The 24,395-nt window shown below is 44.4% G+C and overlaps 1 protein-coding gene across 2 annotated transcripts in view; it reads left to right on the forward strand.

Moving 5' to 3' along the window:
- Window positions 1–18,050, forward strand: part of PPP3CC (protein phosphatase 3 catalytic subunit gamma) — an 82,648-nt gene extending 64,598 nt beyond the window's left edge. Inside the window, exons 9-14 of one of the 2 annotated variants that reach the window (XM_038746816.1) lie at window positions 5,749–5,874; window positions 6,833–6,910; window positions 8,927–9,008; window positions 9,440–9,537; window positions 12,981–13,010; window positions 14,333–18,050. In XM_038746816.1, coding sequence (XP_038602744.1) covers window positions 5,749–5,874; window positions 6,833–6,910; window positions 8,927–9,008; window positions 9,440–9,537; window positions 12,981–13,010; window positions 14,333–14,511 — 593 coding nt within the window. In that variant the 3' untranslated portion in view covers window positions 14,512–18,050. The remainder of the gene's footprint in view (window positions 1–5,748; window positions 5,875–6,832; window positions 6,911–8,926; window positions 9,009–9,439; window positions 9,538–12,980; window positions 13,011–14,332) is intronic. The other variant, XM_038746818.1, reaches the window with a different exon arrangement.
- Window positions 18,051–24,395: the final 6,345 nt, after the last annotated feature.

The raw sequence follows: 24,395 nt of genomic DNA on the forward strand, positions 1-24,395 counted from the left end.
CTGATACTTCAAACGTATCCAAAACAGAATTCTTTATCATCTCACGCAGACCCTGTCTTCCCCTTGTCTTTCCCATCAATGTAAATGCTACCACTATCTTACCTATTTCACCTGCTCATAACGTTGGTGTTGTACTCAACTCCTTTTTCTCATTCAACCCACCTATTCAATCTCTTGCCAAGTCCTGTCAGTTCTTCCTTCACAACATTGCTAAAATCCGCCCTTTCCTCTCCGTCCTAACTGCTGATCTTTCCCCACCTTGACCATCGCATCTGCCTCCCTGCTGACCTCCCAGCCACCTGTCTTCTCCCACTTCACTCTGCTGCATGGATCATTTTTCTATAAAAGTTCTGTCCCCAAATCCCCACTCTTCAAGAACCTCCAATGGTTGCCCATCCACCTCCGCATTAAACAGAAACTCCTTACCATTGGCTTTTAAAGCACTCAGTCAGCTTGTCCCATCCTATCTCCACTCTGGCCTTCAGACTTCATTCTTCTAGCTCCAGCGTACTGACTGTGCCCTGATCTTGCTTATCTCGCCGCCGAACACCATCTATGCTCCATCTACACCCGCTCCCTTGGAGAACTCATTTGCTCCCATGGTTTCAACTACCACCTCTGTGTGGATGATGCACAAATGTACATCTCCAGTCCTGATCTCACTCCCTCTTTCCAGTATCGCATGTCCTCCAGCCTTCAAGACACCTCTGCGTGGATGTCCTTCCATCACCTCAAACTTACCGTGTCCAAAACAGACCTCCTTATCTTCCCATTGACTCTCCCATCACTGTAGACAGCACCACTATCCTTCCTGACTCACAAGCCCGTAATCTTGGAGTTTATCCTTGACTTCTCCCTCTCATTCAACCCAGTCGGTCCCACCTTCACAACCTAACTAAAATCCGCCCTTTCCTCTTCATACAAACTGCTACCATGTTAATGCAGTCACTGATCCTATCCCGCCTTGCTTACCGCATCAGCCTCCTTGCTGACCTCCCAGCCTCCTGTCTGTCCCCCCTCCAGTCCATTGGTGGAAAGAGAATGGGCTTGGGAGTCAGAGGATGTGGTTCTAATCCTGGCCCCACCACTTGTCTGCTATGTGACCTTGGGCAAGCCACTTAAATTCTCTGTGCCTCAGTGATCTCATCTGTAAAATGGGGATTAAGGCTGTAAACCTCATTTGGGACAACCTGATTACCTTGTATCTACCCTGGTGCTTAGAACAGTGCTTGGCACAAAGTAAGCGCTTAACAAATACCATAATTATTATTATTATTGTTCACTCTGCTGTCCAGATTATTTTCATACCTCACCTTGCTTCTCTCCTTCTGCAACCCAGCCCACACTCTTCGCTCCTCTAGTGCTAACCTTCTCACTTTGCCTCAATCGCACTTGTCTCGCCACTCACCCCAGTCCGCACCCTGCCTCTGGCCTGCAATGACCTTCTTCCTCAAATCCGACAGACAATTACTTTCCCCCTGTTTAAAGTCTTATTGAAGGCACATCTCCTCCAAGAGGTCTTCCCAGACTAAACCTCTCTTAGTCTCTAAGCCTCTCTTTTTCTCATCTCCCACTCCCTTCTGCTCCCTTTGCTCTTCTCCCCTTCCAGCCCCAAAGCATTTATGTACATATCTATAATTTCATTCGTTTGTATTGTTGTCCGTCTCCCCCTCTGTAGACTGTAAGCTCATTGTGGGCAGGGAATGTGCCTGCCAACTGTTGTGTTGTACTCTCCCAAGCGTGCAGTGCTCTGCACACGGTAAGCACTCAATAAATACCACTGATGATGACGATGACTAAATCTGGGCCAGATTTAGTTTGATCTCCCAATTCGTACAGCGGAAGAAATGCCATATTGATCAGACCAACAATCTCTCCAGTCCAGTCTGTCCCCCTCAGTAATACCAAAGGATACTTGAAAGACCAGTGTGATAGTTGACTCCCTTATATCTGATAGCCTATTGTGAATCTGTTGTCCGTGAATCTTTCTAAATCCTCCTTGAACCTTCTAATTTCTTAGGTTTCTTTACCCTTTAACATCCCTAAATGTCCTCCCTAATGTCTCTTCCCATTTATTTATTTATTTAGTCTCTTCCCACTCATACCCGAGTGGTATGCTTCCACTGCCTCCATTGCTTCTTAGACCCCACCCCCCACCCCATCCGCCACAACTGAGACCCCACTCCTCAAAGTTTCCAGCGGCAGAATCTCTTTTCTGTCATAATCTTCATTAACCTCTTCCACTTTTGCCTGGGATTATCCTCTTCTCCTTGAGACTCAGTATTCTGCTGGGTTTCGTAATACCTCTCCAATATCTCCTCAGTTTCTTTCACTGCCTCTTCTCCCCCTTACCCTGTGCATATCCCACTAGTTTCATTTCTGAATCTTAGATCCTTTTCACTTTACACTCATTCTCTTGGGAAACTCATCTGCTTGCGTGATTTCAACTGTCCCCTCTTTGCAGATGCTCTCAATCTGTAATCTGTGGTTTTAGACCAGAGTTCTCATCTCTGTTTCCTTCTGCCTTTGGATCATCTCCATTTGGATGACCTGCACCATGTTAAATTTAAACTGAACTCCTCCTCTTCCCTCCATTAACCTTTTTCTCATCCTGATTTTTCCATCTTCATTGACATCACAACCCTCCTGTCCAACAGCCCAACAATCTTAATGGTATCTTTAGCTCCTCTTTCTCACTTACCTTCCAAAGTCTGTCTCTCTGTCTCTCTGTCTCTCTCTCTCTCTCTCTCTCTCTCTCTCTCGTGATTTTTGAACTGTTTTTCAGAGAGGTCATCCCTTTCCACCCTTCCGATCACTTCCCAGGTACTCATATTCATCACCTCCTGGATAGGTTTTTGTACCAGACTCCTCTCTGATATCTCTGGCTCTAGCCTCTCCCCTCTGCAGCTTGTCTTGCGTACAGCTACAAATATTTCAATCAACATTCCCTCTTGAAAAATCTCCATAGCTCTTCATTATTTCTCACGTAAAACAAAAACTCTGGACCATCAGTTGACACCCTTTACCTATCTACTCTCTTTTCCTGCTGTACCTCAGCACCAGTCCTTAGTTTTCCAAAGCCAACCTCACTCTCAGCACACCCACTTCCAGTCCATTGCTTGCGGCTTCACCCGTCTACCTCAAACACCTTCCTGCCCCAGTTTTTCCAAGACATTCTTGTGATAATCCCTCCCCCTTTCCAGTCATGTCATCCCACCAATCATCTCAGCATTCCTATTTTTATTTGTTATTCAGTTGTGACTTCTGTATATTGTTGTCATTTGTCTACTCTGTTCCCCGTTAGTCTGTAAGCTTCTCAAAGGCAGGGCTTTTTTTCGTGTTTCTTTTTTTTGCCCAAACACCTACTCCAGTACTCTATGCCAGCACTCAGTGAATATTGTTGATGCGTATACTCTCACCCATTAATTTATTGAAACCCTTCTTGAACCTATTATTATTTTTGTCCTTAACAGCTTCATCTGGCAACAAATTCCAAATACTCTCCTCCTACTAGATTAAGAAGTATTTCTTTTTCTTTGTTGTGAACTTGTCACTTTCAAGCTTCAGTCAGTGCCCCCGGGGGCTGGCAGTGTGGGAGCTGGCAAACAACGGTTCCGGGCTCCCTTGGGCTAGACCTTTCATTTCAGTCAGACCTCTTCTCAGCCTTCGCCTTTACAGGCTGAAGAATCCTGTTCTTTTCAGAACTCACTCTACCTCCTAATTATGTTAACTGCCTTGCCCTGAAGCTGGTCTATCTCAAAATATACCCAAATCTCAAGAACATAAGAGATGTCATTCAGGGGAACCAGTGCTCTCTCCGGTCCAGGATTTTTTTCTCTGGCAACCCGTATTAACTCAGGTGGAATGAGCATCAGACAGTTCAGCAGGGCTGTAAAAGGATTGGAATTTGTGGTCCTTAATGTGGCAGGAAGTTCCATTAATGCATGCTGGATCAGGTGCCCATCTGCGCATATAAAGACCAACTACTTTTAGCTAAACACCGCAGAGGCTGCTGAAAGCTGTCAGTGGGGTGGGAAAAATGTTTTTTTTTTTCAGTCTGTACTTGACGTGGGCTTAAGGTAAAAGAGAGGGAACCATGAAGCTGGAGTTTTATAGACCCATAAACGTGGTTAGCCCATATGGGCACACCCCTGATGGGCAAACATTTAAAAGGCCAGCTTCCAGCTCAAGGCTTCAGGGCCAGGCAAACCAGGTACTGTGTTTCTAGTTGGGTCTGGGCAAAGCTGGATTGTGAACCATGGGCCCTGTCAAGGGATTCTTACATTTGCCCTCTCTGTCTTCCTTTCATATTCAAGCACACTTTGCTCTTCCCCATTCTTGGAACCTTTGCTGGACGCTACTTCCCACTCTCTACCGCAGTATTGCTGTCATCGTCAACAAATAATTTAAGGATCTACTTCATATATACCACTTAGGCCTGTTTTTTTTTTCTTTTTATCACCCACACTCATTCATTCAGTCATATTTATTGAGCACTAACTGTGTTCAGAGCACACTCCTTAATTTTTACTTTGTCTTCTGTTCTCTCCTCCTATTATTCTTCCCCCTTTCCTCCCTCCATTATATCTGATAGACTCTCACCAAAAAAAGGCATACAAAGACCTTTCCATTACATCTGACATTGTTAGTCATCCTCTTTTCCATGACTGTCTTATCTAAGCTTCTAGTTACCATCTTCTAGTTCTCTTCTATCTGGCCTTCAGCTTCTCTTAGAGGTCGCTTCTCTTAAATTTTCCCAAGAGGCTGTGTTTTCTACCGGAGGGAAATTGCTATGCGAATATCCCCTTGCATAGCCTAACTGCCAAAATTATCTTCTGAGTTGCATTGAACTGTTGAGTAATTGCATGCACACAAAATATTTTATCATCAAGAACACACTACAAGGAAAGGCCCTCACAGCAGAAGCGAAATCCATCACAACTTTCATTTGTAGAGAACCATCATACTATACCGTAGTATTAAGGTTATATAAGGAATAGTCAGAAGTATTGTGCAAAGCAGTGTTTCTGGTTAGGAAGACTTGACTGGAATTTTAATCCTTTCAGATTAGGCCTTTTTAATTTGGTACTAAAGTATGGGTATTAAGCACAACCACACTAACTTGTTAGTAATATATGCTTATGACATGCCAAGAGTTCACTCAGTATTGTACAGAACAGTTAGGCATGGTCTTATATCCATTTGCTTGCAGAAACGGCTAATGGACATGAACCATTGATTACAAATTGTTCCTTCCAACCCAACAGTTTGAATTCCCAATTATCATTTAATAATTGTTGTTGTAGACTTCTGCAGATCAGCACACCCCACTAAGCTCTTATAGTATACTGTAGCTGCCCCAAAAAAGGAACTATAATTTCAGCCATACGGGCTTTAAAAGAAAATTATGGGGAAACTTTCCCTCTATTGTTGGTTTTAGGTGGTACCTAAGGTTTCTATTTTATGGTTACTAGGCAGTGACCTTTTAAAGTCTTAGAGCTGAGTCTGTTGTGCTTTGTGATTCAGTATATTAAACTCCACAGGTAATTTAGCTCCTTGGGAGAGTTTTCAAGCAGATAGACCACTGTAAAATGCATAAGATTTCCCACCCTTCCAATCATAAACACTGGGGTTAACAAATAGAAAATAGTGTAGTTAAGCTTCTGAATTCTTAGTAGTGGGTGTTTAAAGCCAGCTGCCACGTTATATTCCCGTGTACTCAGATTTTCTTGGCTTTTTTTCTTCCAGCTGCTGTGCTAAAGTATGAAAATAATGTCATGAACATCAGGCAGTTTAACTGTTCTCCTCACCCCTACTGGCTTCCAAACTTTATGGATGTCTTTACGTGGTCGTTGCCTTTTGTCGGGGAGAAAGGTAAGAGAAATAAGATGTCAAGCTTCCCGCTGCCTGAACAGTCATTGAACACAGCATGATAGGCTTGGAGCCCCCTGACAATTTAAAAATGTTTTTTTAAAAAAGCAGTTTGGATCGAAGAAAGATTTTTTGAAGCTTTGTTCCAGTTCCCTCTGAGGTTTTTGCAGAAGACATAAGTAATTGATGGTCTTGGATATTATAGGCTCAATATTTTAAATGTATGCTTAAGGGAATCACTCCACTGTGATCTAGAAGTTAAAATTTTTTTGTGGGGGGCAGGGGGGATTTGTTAAGTGCTTACTATGTGCAAAGCACTGTTCTAAGCGCTGGGGAGGTTACAGGGTCATCAGGTTGTCCCACGGGGGGCCTCACAGTTTTAATCCCCATTTTACAGATGAGGTAACTGAGGCACAGAGAAGTTAAAAGTGACTTGCCCAAAATCACACAGCTGACAGTTGGCGGAGCCAGGATTTGATCCCATGACCTCTGACTCCAAAGCCCGGGCTCTTTCCACTGAGTCACGCATTTACGTAGATCTCCAGAACGACTTTTTTACTGCCCATATGATTAAGCAAGATATTCCGTTCTCGGAACTACGTTGCCGCAACAACACAGACAAGGAAACAAATAGGCTTATTGGCTTATATTCCTTGAAGTGGGGAAAAGGTGCTTTCTATGTACACACTGTAATCATTAGAGAGTGAGAACTTTGAAGAAATTCTTCTCACGAATAATAAAAACCAGAGAAATTAATTTTTCCAGATTTTTAATGGAGAGGATGAAATCCACTCAAAGTCTGAGATTTTGCTTTCATTTCAACTGTACGTGCTCCCCTTAGATAAGGGTAAGCCAAGTAGCATTTCAGTGTCCTATGTGTTTCCCCCAAAACCCAAATGCTTTGACATTATGTTTCTGTAAATGAATAACCTCTCCCCATTCTTTTTATCTCATCGCACAGTCACAGAAATGCTGGTTAACATTCTCAACATATGTTCTGATGATGAGTTGATTTCAGATGGTGAGGAGTCATTAGAAGGTAATTTCTATTTTCTTCAATCAATCGTATTTATTGAGCGCTTACTGTGTGCAGAGCACTGTACTAAGCGCTTGGGAAGTACAAGTTGGCAACATACAGAGACTCTCAGTCCCTACCCAACAGTGGGCTCACAGTCTAGAAGGGGGAGACAGAGAACAGAACCAAACATATTAACAAAGTAAAATAAATACAATAGATAGTACAAGTAAAATAAATAGAGTAATGAATATGTACAAACATATATACATATATTCAGTTGTTAGAGCTAGGTCGAGATTTGCTTTCAAGATCATTACCAGGTGTCTTGATAGTGAACCTTTTTATATATCAATGAATCAGTCAATGGTATTTATTGAGTGTTTACTATGTGCAGAGCACTGTACTAAACACTTCAGAGAGTACACCGCAACAAAATTGGTAGACACATTCCTTGCCCACAATGTTATTTATCATAAAATGCTTGTCAAACCACTGTCGTCCACTCTTTCACAAACTAGTTCTTAAAAGCTCAGGATTCTTGAAACTGGATTAAAGCAAAAGGAAGGAACTGGAAAATTTCCTTATAAAACTAAATATGTGGATTTTGTTTTGCACCTTTTTTCTGGCTTACTGCACCAGATAAATCTTTGCTTGTGGTAAACTTTGATTCTGATTGATTACTAGCAGTATTACTATTAGGAATAACACCCTATTTTGGCATTGGTTAGTGATCTTTTTTTATGGGTGAAAATAGAAGAAATGATTATGAGGATGGGTTTTTGATAAAGTGAGAAATGAGAAATTTCAAGAGGAAAAATTTGACAAAGAAAACGTAGCAAAGAAGCCTGCAATTTACTGTTTCACCGTACTGCAAAAATGTGTCCTTTTGTGAGCTGAAAAACGCAGTAGCTTGCTTGCCCCATTGCATTTCATCTTGACTTTTCTTTCTTCCTCCCATGAAAACTTAAATTTCCCTTCTCCTATTTCTACCTTCATCTTCTTGTTTCTTGATGTCTCTTCTCCCTGAAGATCACTACATTTCAAGCTTTCAGAAGGGTACCCAACTAGAATGTGCTAAAAGCTAACACGCGCTGCCTGTACCACCAGCGTCCCTGGGGTAGATTTTTTTTTGAACAGTTAATAGTTGAATAAGTTAGGCAGTCTCCTCATTCCCCTTTGCCCCCGTTTCAGTTTTAACTCAAATGCTTTGAGTATGTGAGAACCCTCCTAAGATCCTTCAGGAAATTTAGTTCTTCTAGGGCAGGGAATCACATTTCTGTTTCTGACTTCCGAATGCAGTCACCTAGTGCATGTCTGGACCCTCAGTGCATGTGAGATATAATGTTTGGCTTGTAATGTGTGGAGCATTTCATAAATCATGGTTGGGAAATGGACACATAAGACCTTGCATCTCCTATTTTATTTGTTTCAAAAATACCTTCTACACTCTTTCTCCCACCATGTAGACTGTGTCGGAATTTATGTATTAGAAAACACCTGATCAGTTTGTGAGTGGAAGTTAAAGAATTCACCATAAGGCTCTGTGTGGGGAGAGGGAGGGAGAGAGAGAGAGTGACAGAGATACGAAAAAGCTGTTTGATCACTTGCCACGTGGCAGGCACAACCCTGAATTCCAAGATGTTTGACACCACTCAGATAAGGGGACCTTGCAGCAGTTAACTGTCTTTGTATGACTGAGGTGTGGGAGTGTTTATGGATGTACAGATCTGTATATTCTTCTGCTGAGTTCCGTTAAAAGGTTCGTGCCTGAGACAAACCTATCGGATCTGTGATTCTGACCCTTGCCCTCTTCCTTCTCCCTTTCTCTTCTGTGTTTTGCCCTGTATCTTTCCTGCTTTTGCTTTCCTCATCCTCCCATGTGATATTTTTTTTCAAGCAACTTAAGCTGTGAATTTTTTAATTCATAGTTTCTTTTAAACAAGATAGGATACTTATACTGACCTTTTTTAATCAATCCATTGACAGTAAATATATGGAAAAATCCAATCATTTGTCATCTCTTCCCCCCTGCCTTAGGAGGTACAACTGTCCGTAAGGAGATCATCAGAAATAAGATCAGAGCCATTGGAAAGATGGCACGTGTCTTTTCGGTTCTTCGGTAAGAACGTTTTCCAGAGATCTTTTATCCGTTAAAGGGGAGCTCCGATTTAATGGTAATCTGTATCTGAAATGTAATCGAAGCAGACTTAAATGAAACTTTTTTGAATTGCAGTTTAACTTGAGACCAGAAAAGGTGGTTGATTTTTCAGTGAGGCTTAAAGGAAAATGATTGAAACATGCTTCTCTTTATGCACTCTTTATTAGCTTTGAGCGTTTGAATAACCTACAATTTGCTGATGGTGAATGGATAGCTAACTATTACCAGAAGGCATCCTGGCCTTCTTGGTGATGTGGTGAATGTGCTTCTCTCCTTTGGGGTGCCTCTGAGTACGTGTGTGCTTATTTAAGCGCTTAACAAATACCATCATTATTATGGGCTGGACATTTGATGTTGGAGAATTAACCAAGTTCCCGTTTCTTCCTTTCCAGAGAGGAGAGTGAAAGTGTGTTAACTCTCAAGGGCCTGACTCCCACAGGTACACTGCCCCTGGGGGTCCTCTCAGGGGGAAAGCAGACTCTACAGACAGGTAAGTATGAAATACCTCATCCTAGAATGGGTGTGCACCTGTGAAGACCTAGAGAGCTATATTTCTCAGTCTGGGTGGCCCAACCCCCCTCCCCGCCGTCCCCTTCCTGGTGGCCTGCTGAAGATCGTGGGCTTTTTGGCGAGCAGCCAGGTTCTCCAGGACCTGAAATGCCTCCTCAGCCAAGAGCGCCCAGTCTAAAGGCAGTCCCCAGGGAATGGGTGTGGGAGGTCTTGGAAGGAGGAAGTTGATTTACTGAAAGCAGGCATAAAAATGGGATCAGGGAAGGAAGGAGATGGCTGATGAAAAATGTCACCTGACAGTAAATTCAGGGTGGGAGAACTGAAACGGAATGTGGTCCAATCTCCAGTTCAGGCACTGTTCTGTTCTGTCTCCCTTTTTTTTTTTATTACATCTCTTTTCCAATCAAGATTTTCATCTAAGCTAGCACTGCCTCCTGTAGGCACCCCCTGCTCACTACCTAAATGTTCTGTGTTTCTGGCTATCACCATTAATGAACACAGGAAAAAAAAAAATCAAACCGAATGTCATTATCTAGAGACTTTTCTTTTCATGGCTGTAAATTCTTCCCTATTAACTCTGATCCTGGAATGTCAGAACCTAGATCATTCGTTCATTCAGTCATTTATTGAACACTTACTGTGTGCAATGCACTGTACTAAGCGCTTGGGAGAGTACAGTACAACAACAGATAGACACATTCCTGCCCTCAACGAGCTCACAGTCTAGAGGGGGAGACAGACATTAATATAAATGAGTAGATAAATAAATTACAGGTATATATAGATGTGCTGTGGGGATGGGAGGGAGGATGAATGAAGGAGCAAGTTAGAGCTGCTCAGAAGGGTGTGGGAGAAGAGAGGAGGGCTTAGTCAGGGAAAGCTTCTTGGAGGAGATGTGCCTTCAATAAGGTTTTGAAGGGAAAGGGCAATTATCTGTCTGTTAGGGAGAGGTCAGAGCTTACCTCTGGCTAGGATGTGGGGGAGAGGTCAGCGGCAAGACAGATGAGATTGAGGTACAGTGAGAAGGTAAGCATTAGAGGAACGAAGTGTGCGGTCTGGATTGTAGAAGGGGGAAAAGTGATTAAATGCTTTAAAGCCAAAGGTGAGGAGTTTTTGTTCGATGCGGAGGTGGATGGGTAACCACTGGAGTTTCTTGAGGAGCGGGGAAGCGTGGTCTGAACGTTTTTGAAGGAAAATGAATGGAGCAGAATGGAGTCTGGACTGGAGTGGGGAGAACCTTGATCATTGGATAAAAATAAATGACACTCTTTCACTAGATGGAGTAACCTTATTTAATTTTGAAATACGATTGAAAGGAAAGACTGGACTATCCTCCCAGACGAGGAGTTGTGTAGTTTTTAAATCTTTCATTCGTTCATTCGGTTGTATTTATTGAGTGCTTACCGTGTGCAAAGCACTGTACTGAACGCATAAGAGAGTACAGTACAGCAACAGACACATTCCTTGCTCACAACAAACTCACAGTCTAGAGGGGAAGACAGACATTAATGTAAATAAATAAATTAAATTACAGATATATACAAATGTGCCATGGGGATGGGAGGGAGGTTGAGTAAAGGGAGTAAGTCAGGGCGGCGCAGAAGGGCGTGGGAGAAGAGGAGAGAAATCTTTGCCACCAATGCAGTGTGAACAAGTTACAGCAACAAATGCTGAGAAGTTAAGCGCTGAACCAGATTACCATTTATTGACGTACGGACCCTTTCCCCAGACAATACATAGGCAGAAAGTTAATCTAAATTGTTATTCCCCACAAATGGCCCTGCTGGGAGTGGCCAACTGCAAGGGTGAATTATAATGTCAAAGAGAACTTGGGAGTTTGGAGGGTTTTTTGTTCATTGTACTCCTTACCTCCTGCCAGTTTTCACTTCCTCCATAGAGTGTGTGTATTTTACTCAGCATTTGGTATGATTTTGAAGAATGGTGTGTGAACTATTGTTACACTGAGTAGGAAGAAAGTTGGGGCAAATTTCCATGGTTTCTTAGCTCCCTCGCTTGTGAATAGAGGACTCGGGCTGTTCCATCCACTGCACTTGCAGCGTTTCAGTTCAACAGATCCAGCTGCAAAACTAAAGCAGTTGGCCAGAGGGTGAGTCCATTATTTTTCACAGTCATCCTTAACTGAGGAGCTTGGGACCTCACCACGTGGCAATATTTCTACAGCTCTGATTAACACAGTGCACTCTTTCAAACGAGCTGACCTCCGTATTGAGAGGATTGGAGAAACCGACCCTGCTGCAAGATAATATTGAAGGACCAGGATTCACTGGAACTGTGCCCAAATGTTCTTGGAAGCTCTTTGTATGTTATAATATAGGTACTTAATAAATGCTATAAGTTGATGCCAGGGATACCCAATTCCTGCAGTCCTTTTGGAGAGATCGCTCCATTTCTCTGCCGTATATCTCCCAAGTGTCAGGTTTCAGTGGACCATGACTTCCTTGTTGGTGTTGTTCCGTGCCTGCTCTTAAGAAACTGGCACGATAGAGGCCCCGGAGACTCCCCTCAAGCTTTTCCCCACCTCCCTGTGCATTTGTGTTAGCTTAAGTTTACTGGCTCTAGAACCCAATGCCGAGAGTTTTTTGAGTTAGGGTTCATTTTTAACCACCCCTTTTTCCTGGAGTGGGAGTCTCAGGTGATCCGTATTGTCCTGTTGGCCTTCTTGCCCTAGTGACTGGAAGTTAGGTTAGTTTGAAATGTCAGCCGCAACTCTGCTTTTAATTCCAGACTCAATTTGGGATGTGCATCAGCAGTTGAACCACCCAGTGGTCAGGCAGTTTAGTCTTCCATTTCCAGAAAAAGAACTGCTCTCAATTTGCAACCTCTCCCTCTCTTCTCCTTCTCAAATCCTTCCAAACACTAATCCGTTACTTCAGATCGGTCTCATTTACTTTAGTGATGAAAGAGTAGGTGGCCCCACCTAGATGGCTTGCCTCCCCGCCATCTTCCTCGAACCAAAGACTCAGCAGGCTCCTCCTCCATTTGCTGAGGAGATCCGACGGGACCAAGGGCCCCCGCAGTTTAATTCCATCTGAGCTTTGCAGATTGGTATTTTGGGATCCTTTCATCCAGATGCCAGTTATTTAGCTGATGAAGTAATCTGACAGAAGGTGGTTGTCAAGAAATGGCTGCCGGCCATTGTTGGACTGTAGTTTATAAGATTGGCGGTAGAGGAATTTAAAGATTACCAAGGACATGATGTAGTGAAGAAAGTAGAGCTGCTCCGCTCAGCCTTTTTTAATTATTCCTCTCGCTTCTTCCTCCGATTGGTCTTTGTCAACGACGGGCCGGGCTGGGATGGACGCCGTGGAACTCTAGGTTTCTGAAGTGGCAGCGATGCTGTTAAAGTTCACTCACTCTCTTTCTGTCTTCATTTTGCATGCCACTGCTCCTGCTGTCTTACAGCCACAGTAGAAGCGGTAGAGGCACGGGAAGGTATGGCTAGACTCTTCCAAGAGATGTGATCATTTGTGTTGTCTGCTAATTTTTAGAGCTTTATCAACAGTTTGAAATCTTTTATTGTTGCATCACCAGAACTGGAACAGTGAGGGGAGGGGACAGAGTTTACTTAGGCCTGCTCCCAAGCCAACATTTTCTTGGAGATCTGCATTTAATTTGTTTCAGGCAGCCCTCGCTGAGGGAAACCCAGCTTTCCTGGGGTTCGTATCATGTTAGTCTAATGGCTTAATTGCCTAGGTGGTGGTTTTTGTGAGTTGAGCCCTCAAATGTTTTTTCCAGTGTTTCATCTGACCCCTGAGATGTCCATTTTGTGGCACTCGTCTGTTGAGTGAGTGCTATCAGATTCATGCCTATCAACCTGTGGACCAAATTTCTCTGGAGCTGTTAATAGGAGGGAAAATGGGCAATTTGGATGGATTGATTCTTGAAGTGTCCCATGGCACCAAGCTGAGCTTAGTTACCTCCATTCTGAAAGATAACCAATTAAAAGATTTAAATTGGAAGACGGTTTATGGTGTAAATTGTTCTGGAGATAAAATAACTATAAATTTGAACATTATCAAAACGTGGAGGGTAATTATTTCTCTGGAGGGACGGGGCAAGGAGAGGAACTGCAGCTCCTGGTGAAGACTTTTTTTTTAACCTGACTTTGTAGAAAAAAGCATCAACAGAGGGAAATCTCTAAGTGCCACACTAGCGGCTCGTGATCGCCCCATTTAAAATGGCCAAAGTTGTGTTCAGCTCCTGGTCGTGCAAGATAAAACGCTCTTTTTCTGATCCAAGAGTAGCGCTTTACCATTTTGTGTTGCCGTGTGTAGTGCTTGTGTTGAGAGTGATCTCTCCCCATGTTTGGTTCGTCCAGAATCCTTCTAGTGTTGCCTTTTTTTCCGGCTCTCAAGGTGTTACTGTGTACTTCCTTTAACTTGTGATAACATTGAGCACGTATCTGGTTCCCGTCCAGACGTAGTAGAAAAAGACCGTCGGCCGTGCCCAGGTGTACTAATGCCACGACTAATCGAATCGGGTTTCTGGTTTTGGGGGGTGTGGGTGCTTGTTAAAGCATTTCTGAGCCCATCTGCCCTTTAGCCTGTTAAGGGAGCAGTAACTTCCAGCAAGGCTGAAAGATCGCAGACGGGCCCGTCGCCGACTGCTCTCCCTTCCCTCTGACCAGACATGTGCTCGGTAGCCAACCTGTGTGTCGCTCTCTAGGAGTTTCGTGTGTGCCGCCAGGCCGTTCTCTCCGGCTCCCGAGCCTGCAGCAGGAATAACCTCTGTCCCTCTCATCCCGCTCTCCCCAGCCATCCGAGGGTTTTCGCCGCAGCATAAGATTCGCAGCTTCGAGGAGGCGCGCGGCCTAGACCGAATCAACGAGCGCATGCCACCCCGCAAAGACAACGTCCACCCCGACGGGCCGGTGAATTTGGTAACCTCAACAAACTCCGCGGACAAGAACAGCGCTGGGAAGAAGGCCCAGTAATCCTGCCGCGGCACCACGAACGGATCCGAAACTTAAAAACGAATTTTATTTATTTATTATTGGAAAGCAAAAACAAACTTAAACCTGGAGGCACATTCATGATGCAGTCTGCATTTATCCTGTAAGAAAGGTGACCATTTTGTAAATTTTTTTATTTATGTTCAATATATAAAAAAGTCCATCTTTTTCTTTTTTAAAAAAAAAAAATTTTTAGAAATCGACCTGATCAGTAGAACATATATGAAATATTGTGCCGTCAGGCTGATCTCCCCCAACAATTAGAGGGCCTCTGGAAACCGCAGCCCTGGTTATCTGGCCCCAAATGCTCCATTAGTCCTCTGCTTTTGAAAGGCACTATTTTCTTTTTTCATTTAAGACCGGCTACTTCCTCCCCGCACTTGAAGGAATTTTCTTCCACTTACCGCGTAGGTGCGCCTGCTTCTTTAGCCATTGTTTCTGGGGAAGACCTGGTAGGATGTGGTGGGCTGAGCCCATTTCTCTACTTGTGGAAGACTTGAATAGGGGGTGAAACCCAAGTGGAGAACCCCAACCCCAAAAAGCCCAGTAGGTGTGTTTTTTTCCCAGAATGGCCAACTCTCTTCAAGACTCCCAGTTTCTTTAAGTGTGTACTAGTGAAGCAAAATTAAAAGTAATATGAATAAACGATGCTCTTAGAATGAATTAAACTTTTCAATCGAACAACAGATGTGATTGGTGTAAGACTTCCCTATAGGGGTTTTTTTGGGGGGGTGGGGGGGTGATTCTTGAAAAGCTGTAATTGTTGCCGAAACATTTGAGACTTTTGCCTCCTTGTCCATATCCCCGGTGAGCTGCACGACTGCTCCATCTGCAAAGAGCCACATATGTCCATGTGTCCTGAAAGTGCATCTAAGTGCCCTCTAATTAAAATCCCACAACCTGAATTTTTCATTTTCTCTCTCTTTCTCTCTCCCTCCCCTGCCTTTGCCTTTTATCCCTCTCCTCCCACTCTCTCTCCCCCACCACCTCCTTCCTTTCTCTCCCTCTCTCTTTTGCCCTGTCTTTCCATATCATGAGACCCAAGCAGGAGTCATTGAAATTGATTCTTGATTGTCAGTTTCCCCCTGTGAAACGTAATATTTGCCAAAGGCCCCTGAGCGAGTCCAAAGAGAGGCTTCTCCTCTTACTGCTTCGGCCAGTAAAGTGTTTTCCTACCTTTCTCAGCACTCTATGTGGAATATCAGATGAGCCACCGTGATTGCCGTAGTTTGAACCTTGAGGGTATGAGATCGGAAATTACAAGCGAATGACTTGAGCGTGGACTCCACAACCTCGAGCTCACCATCTGCTTAACTGAATTTTTCTTGAGTTCAAGGCACTTTATTTATTTTCCCCAGGCGGCGGGGAGGCATCTGCCAACTCATAAACATCAGTTTAATCAACTGGTAGGTGCACCCTTATCAGTGCCCCAAAATACAGGCTTTTTCCCTAGCAATGTCCTGTAGTTGTGGAATTCCAGCACTAATAGCAGTATCTCAGACAGTACTGACTGCTTCAGTTTGGCAGAACCTGTTACTCCTTGTAAAGGAGATGGCCGAAGGTATTCCCAAATAGGCTCTTGGCTTCCGTTAGCAGTCTGAGATCTTAATGCATCTTTTTCTTTTAACCTAATGGTAGTTGTACCAGTTATACCTGCTTTATACCCGGTGATCTAAGCAAATTAAGACATGTTTAGTGGTTGGAATTGGGTGCCATGGTGTTTTCTGCCTTTGGAAAGCCGGCAGGAAGCGTATGTTGCGCATCTCTTAAATTGAGTTCTGTGGGTTGCTTCCCTTACTTGAACCTGGTGATGGGGAGCGGGAACGAGTAAGCTTTCACTGTATAGTTTAGGTGTTTCATTACATATTGTTGTTTTTTTGTGTCCATGTTAGAAACCGATCAGCTAGACAGTCTCCAAATGGATCTTTTCAGTGTTAGGTAGTCTCACTTGTCCAAGAGTCTGGAGTAATGAGAAAGGCAATCACCAGCAACAGAAAGAATATGGAGCCAAAGGATCGTTTCCCCTATCTCTTGTTCACGGTGGCCATGACCTCATCAGACCAAGCCACAGACAGGCCAGGTTTAAGGGCAGGGCCATTTCAAATGATGCATCAGCTCTTTAAAGAAGGATGCGGAGAATAAGAAGTGGTGCTGTTGCCTTCAAGCAGTGACTTGGAAGTAATTCTGGTAGCGGTTTGGCCCTGGGAGTCGTGGTAGGGGAACTGATGTGCAGAGTTATCTCGTTTCTGAGCTGTCGGCGGTGGTTTTGTCAGGGGGCCTGTGCAGACAGGAGATTGGGTCTTAGGCGAAGTCAGCTTTGAGAAGTTGACGGTGGAATCTTAAGGGTCGTTGGAAATTGAAAGACGTTGCTTTAGTTAAAGATGTTTTGGCAGTTTACCTCCTGAAGTTCTGGAGAAATCATTCATTTTTGGAAGAAAAAACATTGGGTAGCACCTAGAAGTTGAGATCTAAGATACTCGTATTTTATAAAAGCCCTTCCATGTTTGATTCCATCCAGTCTTGGAAATTTCCATTTCTCTGGGAGAATTTCGGCTCAGAAAGTCCCCCTTTCATCCTCCACGTCACTTCTAAGTCTCATCTATCCAAGTCACGGTCCCCCAACGGAAAGGTGTCATGTGCTGAATTTCCCACATACACCAGGGTTTCCCTTTTGCCCGTCTCAGCAGCCTTGGGAGAACGGGCTCGAGTCTCCCTTTGCTTGCCTGAAAACCATTCTCCACTCTGAATGTGCCAAGTAATACCTCCCTCTGAGGGTAATGAGAGTAATACCTCTCCCTCCCTCTGTATAGTCCAAAGGGGATTTCCTTTCTCTTGTGGTTCCTTTCTCCACCTGGTACGAATTGCTACTTCTAGCCCCACCACACAAAGCGTTTACTTGTACCTGTAAAGCAGAACAAAACAATACACCCCACCGTTTTTGAAATGTCCCTTTAAAATGATGCATTACATGCACTACAATTTCAGAATTTGTCTCACTTCAGATGAAACATTGAACTAGTGGATTTTTTTTTTTAAATTATCAGCCTACTGAAAAAAACCCCACCCAACTTTGTATTTTGACTTTCCGAAAGTTTGGGGAGTGGAAGGGTGTGACTCCATTTTTTCCTCATTAAATCATTTGGCAAACGGAGTTTCTTATCAAAGTGAGAGCCCCCTCAATCATGTCATTTACTTTGAAAGAGGGCCCTTGTTAGTTTTAAAACTAACTTCCACTTTTAGGAAGAGAAAGCTGTTCTCTTCTCAGCAAATCTTTTTCTTTACCTTGTAGAAACGTTTCCACTAGAATCCCTCATTACTGATTCCCTCTTGTGTCTTCTGCCCAGAAGGCCTCTGGCCAAGATGGGCATTAGCTTTGGGTTGCTTAATGCTCTATGGTTTTGGTGGCTCCTTTCTCAGGGAGTAGGGGACAGGGCTGTCAAATTCCAGTATTTTTCCACCCATGTGTATTCTACATGCCCATTAAACACTGGGATGTTATAATAAAGTCCTGCTTCCCTTCAGCGTGTATTCTCGTATTCTTGTCTTAATCATGAGGGCTGGTTTCCTGGCCCATTTTAAAACAAGAAAGGCATTTATTTTGGCAGACAGCATTATCTGGCCCTGGCCTTGGGAGGGTTTTTTGTCTTTTGTTGGGGTTTTTTGTTTTGTTTTTTAAGTATATAAATAGGCCAATTTGGGAGCCCAGCAATTTTGGCAAACCCTTTCTGGGCAATTCCAGGAACAAGTGAAGAAGGCAGTTACTACCACGATACCGGGAGAGTACCACGGGGTAACAAGGAAAGTCACAGACCTTATTTAATGTTAGGGTGGCGGTGCATTTCATGTTCCCCATACACTGCCACCTCTCAAGGCCCAGTGCCAATAGAATTATTATAGCTCCCCTGCCCTTTCCCTCACATTAATGAAGAGTCGCAGCTAATTTGAACTCTTCCTTGCTCGTGGAAGTAGGACTTGTTGAGTTGTGTCTTTCTCGAATAGGGAAAAAACAGTCCTGCCCGTTGCCAAGTTAGGAATCACCAAACTGTTGGAAGAAGTTTTAGCCGAGAAGCTGGAGGTCATTTGAAAGCAGATGCCGATTCAACGGGCTACCCTGGGAGCGGAAGTCTGACTGACTCATGGCTTTCCCATGTGCGAGTGACCAGGTCTTTCCCTGTTTCCCGTGATTTGTGATGGAAATGTATTCCCTGTCCCCCCACAGGTCTGTTGAGATAACATCCTAATGTCCCCAACCGTGCTTCCAGTTGCTGTGGAAACAGAGAAAGGAGTTTCTGCTCTGTCTCGGCCCAGTATGCATCAGTCTTCCCTCTAAACACACAGGAGACTTCATTTTCTTGGCGTTACCTCCGTTGGTAACCCTAGGCCCTAACTTTGCCTGGGATTTGGTCAGTGCCCCTTACCCAGAATTAAAGCTGTCCAGGGAAAATTAAGTGCCCGTCTAAGAGTGGAGTAAGGCGTACTAGAAGACTTAGGGATCAGAAGAACTGTTTTATTCTGTACCCTTACGGTGGTTTCCTAAATATATTCATGCTGCTGCTTTCTGTGAAGTAAGCAGGGCAGGAATCTGGTTACCCGGCAGCCCCAGTGGAAGCATATAGGTTGTAGCCTCTTCGCCCCTTTCCTGCTGTCCTCAAACCCTCTCTGGGGAGAGCTGGAAAGAGGTTGGAAGGGAGTGGGAGAGATTAGAGATTTTAGACTGTGAGCCCACTATCGGGTAGGGACTGTCTCTATGTGATGCCAATTTGTACTTCCCAAGCGCTTAGTACAGTGCTCTGCACATAGTAAGCGCTCAATAAATACGATTGATTGATTGATTAGAGCACAGGCTTCTTATTGCCATCTGCCTCTGGCGAGCACAAAGGACTTTATTTACAATAGGACATTTTACCACCAACGCGATGTAGAAAGAAGGCTCACTCATCCTTTGGGAGACGTGACCCACCCGTGCTTAGCCAACAAGAGAGTGAGGGGCAAATTGGTTTGTCAGAGCATGGAAGGTGCAGTGTGGTTTCCCCCGCTCCCGTCACAAATGTGAAGGCGACGTACATATTGCCTGCTTTTACTGCTTTAGTGTTTCCCAGAAGAAGCCTAAGCTTCGCCTCTCACCATTTTGTTTCAGACTGGGATGAAGCCAGCTCTCCAGTCCCCTCTTCTCCTTCCCCTCCTCCTCCTCCTCCTCCTCCAATACACCCCCATTGACTGCCCAGCTACAGAGGACATGAGACGTGTGCACCTGTGCTGAATATCACATTCACAAAACGCACAGAGCCAAGGAGCGCCGTCTGTTCACGCAACTCCACCCAACACATGGCAGCGTGTCCTGCCCTCTTCCCTCTCTCCGCAAAGCTACCCCAGCGACCCGTCTCTGCATGTTATAGCAAGGTGCATGTAATAAGGAGGGAGCCTGCAATGGGTTTATGGTGTGGGGGACAAAGGTGCATCCGCCTTCTGTCAGAGAACCTTTATGGTGGTGCCATCGTGAACACTTCTCTTACCCTTTTCTCAGTGCCCCATGACCCATGGGGTAATTTTCCTAAATGAGACCCCATCCCGCCCTCGGGGTTGACCTGCCTGCACGAGGCGGTGAGAACACACGAGACTAGGTAGTGGTGTGTGATTTTTAGGTTCTCCTGAATGTTGGGTTACATGCCTGTTGCCTAGAGACTGCCTCCTTTTTCTTGCTTTTAGTTATGTTACAGAACATGGTGACAAAATGTTATTTATTGGCAGAAATTATTTAATATAATTTCTCTTTTTTTGTGAAAAAGGAATGAATTTGTTAGAATTGTCTTTCTGTAAATTGGAAGTCATCTTTAAGGAAAAACGGAAAAAAAAAAAAAACCTTACAATTAAATGACAACTCTATTGGCTTCCCGGTGTCTTTATTACTCCCTGGTGGTGGAGGTATTGAGGTTTGCCTTGTCGTGGAATTGAGGGACTGGAGGAGCAGCCCGGCCTGTGTTGTCTGGGAGTTGGCCTGCGCTCTGAGGGAGGGAAGGCAGGGGATTCCCTTCACACTTGACCTTCCTAAACCCCGCGGGACCCTGTGGATCAGAAATACCCCTGAGGAATGGGATCCCCAGCTTTACGCAACTAAAGGTTGCCACCACAGCCTCTTTTCCTTCACCTGGCCCTTTATTTTTCAAGGGTCTATTCCCTTTCCACCCCGCCGTGCCCGTCCTAGTTTTTCAGCTGGCACATTGCCCCAGCCCTCAGGGACTCGTGCCAAGCCCGTTTTGTAGCTTGTCCAGCAGAGGCTGCTCTTAGAACAAGAGAAATAAACTTACGGGCCTCAGCCCCGGTGCAAAAAGCAGGAAAGTCTTGGTTGAATGTGGTCGGTTTTTTGCTGGTGGGTTTTTTTAACTATTGCAGCCTCGTAACAGTGAAGCCGGACCGGATGTTAAGGGATTAGTAAGCGCAGTGGACAGCAGTGCCGTGCCGGAGTTGGGTTCAAGTCCTGACCCCCATCACTGGACCATTGTGCGGTCTTGGGTGGACTGCACGGCTCCTTGATGACATTCATTCTCCCCGGTGGTAAAATGTGTGTCACATTTGCCCCACCCCAAAGAATTGTCAGTTCACATTGCTTCCGTAGGTTGCCAGGGGCCCGGAGATTCATTCATTCATGCGATCGTATTTATTGAGCACTCACTGTGTGCAGAGCACTGTACTAAGCGCTTGGGAAGCACAAGTCGGCAACATATAGAGACAGTCCCTACCCAACAGCAGGCTTACAGTGTAGAAGGGGGAGACAGACAACAAAACATTAACAAAATAGAATAAATATGTACAAATTAGAGTAATATTTATTTATTTATTAAAAGGAGTTGAGAACCAATGGGGTCATTCTTCCCTAGGTTTTTAAATACTTTATTATTATTCATCATTTATTGAGCACTTACTGTACTAAGTGCTTGGGAGAGTACAACGTAACAAGAGACACATTCCTGCCCGCAACGAGCTTAATCTTGTTTTGATGGCATTGCTTAAGTGCTTATTGTGTGCCAGACACTAAGCACCGGGGGAAATACAAACTAATCAGGTTGGACACAGTCCGTGTCCCACGTGAGTCTCTTAATCTGCATTTTACAGATGAGATACTGAGGCACAGAGAAGTTGTGACTTGCCCGAGATCACACAGCAGACAAGCGGTGGAGCAGGGACTAGAACCCAGTTCGGCCCATTCTCTTTCCATTACGCCAGACTGCTTCTCACTCATCACTCCCAATTGCGCTACATAGGAGAGGGTTGCTGAAATTTATCTCAACTCCCTCTTAAGGTGGTGTTCATCTGTGTGGTGCAACTTGTTAGGTTTGGAAACAATTGCCAACGAGATTAATCGATTTTTAATGTTGGCGAATGAAGGTGAAGTCAAAGGAGGGTGACCAGGTGTAGTGAGGTTAGGCCATTTTGCAGATTGTCCGATTCCGATCCATATGCGATGTCATGTGAGCTAAATAGCAACTCTTTGTAGCTCATCCTGCTACTGTCCAACAGATCTGCTCCTTATCTGATCCCCACTCGTCTGAGCTAGAAGAGAAGGTTGACACTATTCTCAAAACCTTCTTGCTTCCTCCTTCGCAGCTGAGATAACTTACAGTTTTCCCCGCTGATGTCACCCGTTCCATTCTCTCGTTTCTGAATACGGCTCAGCGTGTGAGCCCGGCTGCATTCACCCTGTTACTTTCTCTAGAGCTCAGGAGCACCGAGTGAGGTCTGTGCGGAGGACATCGTCTCCGGCCCGGTTGATCAAAGTTGCTTTATTCCTCTGTGCTTGTTTCTCCATTTGTAAAAAGAAAAAAAAAAAAAACGAAGAACTAGTTAGTCACAAGCCTCGCTAATGTGGGGTGAGGGTGAACGAGGTTGTCGGTGCAGAGGCGGGATTGGAGAGAGGCTGGAGAAAGCACAAGGCTGTATTATCCCGCATTCTCTCATGCTACCATTTCTTAAGGGGGGGAAGGAAAAGATTGTCATTATTCCCAGTCAAATATCTGTTCATTTTTAAACAGTTTGCATGGTGGCCTAGTGGAAAGAGCAAAGGCCTAGGGTGTCAGGACATGGATTCCAATCCTGCCTCTGCCACTTGCCTGCAGTGACCTTGGGCCGGTCAACAATAATAATAATAGCATTTAAGCACTATCTGCCCATCCCTGTACTAAGAAAAGGGTAGACACAAGATAATCAGGTCCTGCGTGGGCCTCACAGTCTAAGGAGGGAGAACAGGTATTGAATCCCTGTTTTGTAGATTAGGGAACCTGGGCATAGAGAAGTTAAGCAACTTGCCTGAGGTCACACAGCAGACAAGTTGGTGGAGCTGGGATTAGAAACCAGGTCCTCTGACTCTCAGGCCTGAGTGCTTCTGTGCCTCAGTTTCCCACCTGAGGGAAACAGAGAAGCAGTGTGGCTCAGTGGAAAGAGCGTGGGCTTGGGAGTCAGAGGTCATGGGTTTGAATCCCCGCTCAGCCACTTCATCATCATCAATCATTTTTATTGAGCGCTTAGTATGTGTAGAGCACTGTACTAAGCGCTTGGGAAGTACAAATTGGCAACATATAGAGACAGTCCCTACCCAACAGTGGGCTCACTTGTCAGCTGTGTGACCTTGGGCAAGCCACTTGACTTCTCTGTGCCTCAGTTACCTCATCTGTAAAATGGGGATTAAGTCTGTGAGCCCCACATGGGACAACCTGATCACCTTGTATCCCCCCAGTGCTTAGAACAGTGCTTTGCACATAGCGCTTAACAAATACCATTATTATTATTATTATTATCTGCAAAGTGGGATTTAATACTTGTGCTCCCTTCTACTTTGACTGTTAGCTCCTTATGAGACACGGACTGTATCCCACCTGATTGTCTTGTATCTGCTTGGTACAGTGCTTGGCACAAAAGAAAAGCATTTAACAAATGCCACAATAATAAAAATAATAATAATAATAATATTACAACCCCATGAATTTCACTCACCCCAGCTGCCAAGTTCTGTTGCTCACCATCCTTAACCGAAAAGCACACTTGGGCTTTTTGGGAGACCCTCAGGGTGCCCCTCTCCTCAAGTTATCACCTTACAGATTTCTAACCAGTGAATTAACTGCTTGTCTTTGAAAATGAAATCTGTGCCTGGTGTTGAGATGGAAGTTTGGTAAATTAGGTCCCTGCTGCAGGAATTTCTTCCCTGCTCCTATCCAACAGACCACCGGGTCTCCATATCTTAAAGCCAGTCTGAAATTACATTTTCTTCAGGAGACCCTCCTCAAATGATTTGCAATCTCCCAAGTTATACCCCTCCACACTTCCAGTTCAGCCTTTTTGTGCCATCTTAACCACATACATACTCTCCACCTCCTATAGCACTTGTATACATTTCATAAAACACTATTATTTAAACATTAACTCGCGTACCTATTCCCACCTCTTCCTTCTATCTGTACTTTATTTTAACATCTTTCTCCCCCGACAGATTGTAAGCTTCTGAAAGGCAGAAATCATGTCTACTAACTCTTAATAGATACCATTGATTGATTTGCTCTCCCCTTCTCTTTCCTCTGCTGCCGAGGTGGACACGTTGAGAAGCAGCCTGGCCTAGTGGAAAGAGCATGGACTTGGCAGTCAGGACCTGGTTTCTAATCCTGGCTCTGCCACTTATCTGTTGTGTGACCTTGGACAAGTCACGTGACCTAGAGCAGTGCCTGGCACACAGTAACTCCTTAACAAATACCGTCAATATTATCATTAATTTATCTGTGCCTGTTCTCTCCTCTGCAAATTAGAGATTCAATACCGATTCTCCTTTCTAATTAGACCATGAGCCCCATGTGGGACCTGATTATTTTGTACCTGCCCCAGAG

This window comes from Tachyglossus aculeatus, chromosome 5 (assembly GCF_015852505.1).
Source record: "Tachyglossus aculeatus isolate mTacAcu1 chromosome 5, mTacAcu1.pri, whole genome shotgun sequence".
In the NCBI taxonomy this organism is placed as follows: domain Eukaryota; kingdom Metazoa; phylum Chordata; class Mammalia; order Monotremata; family Tachyglossidae; genus Tachyglossus; species Tachyglossus aculeatus.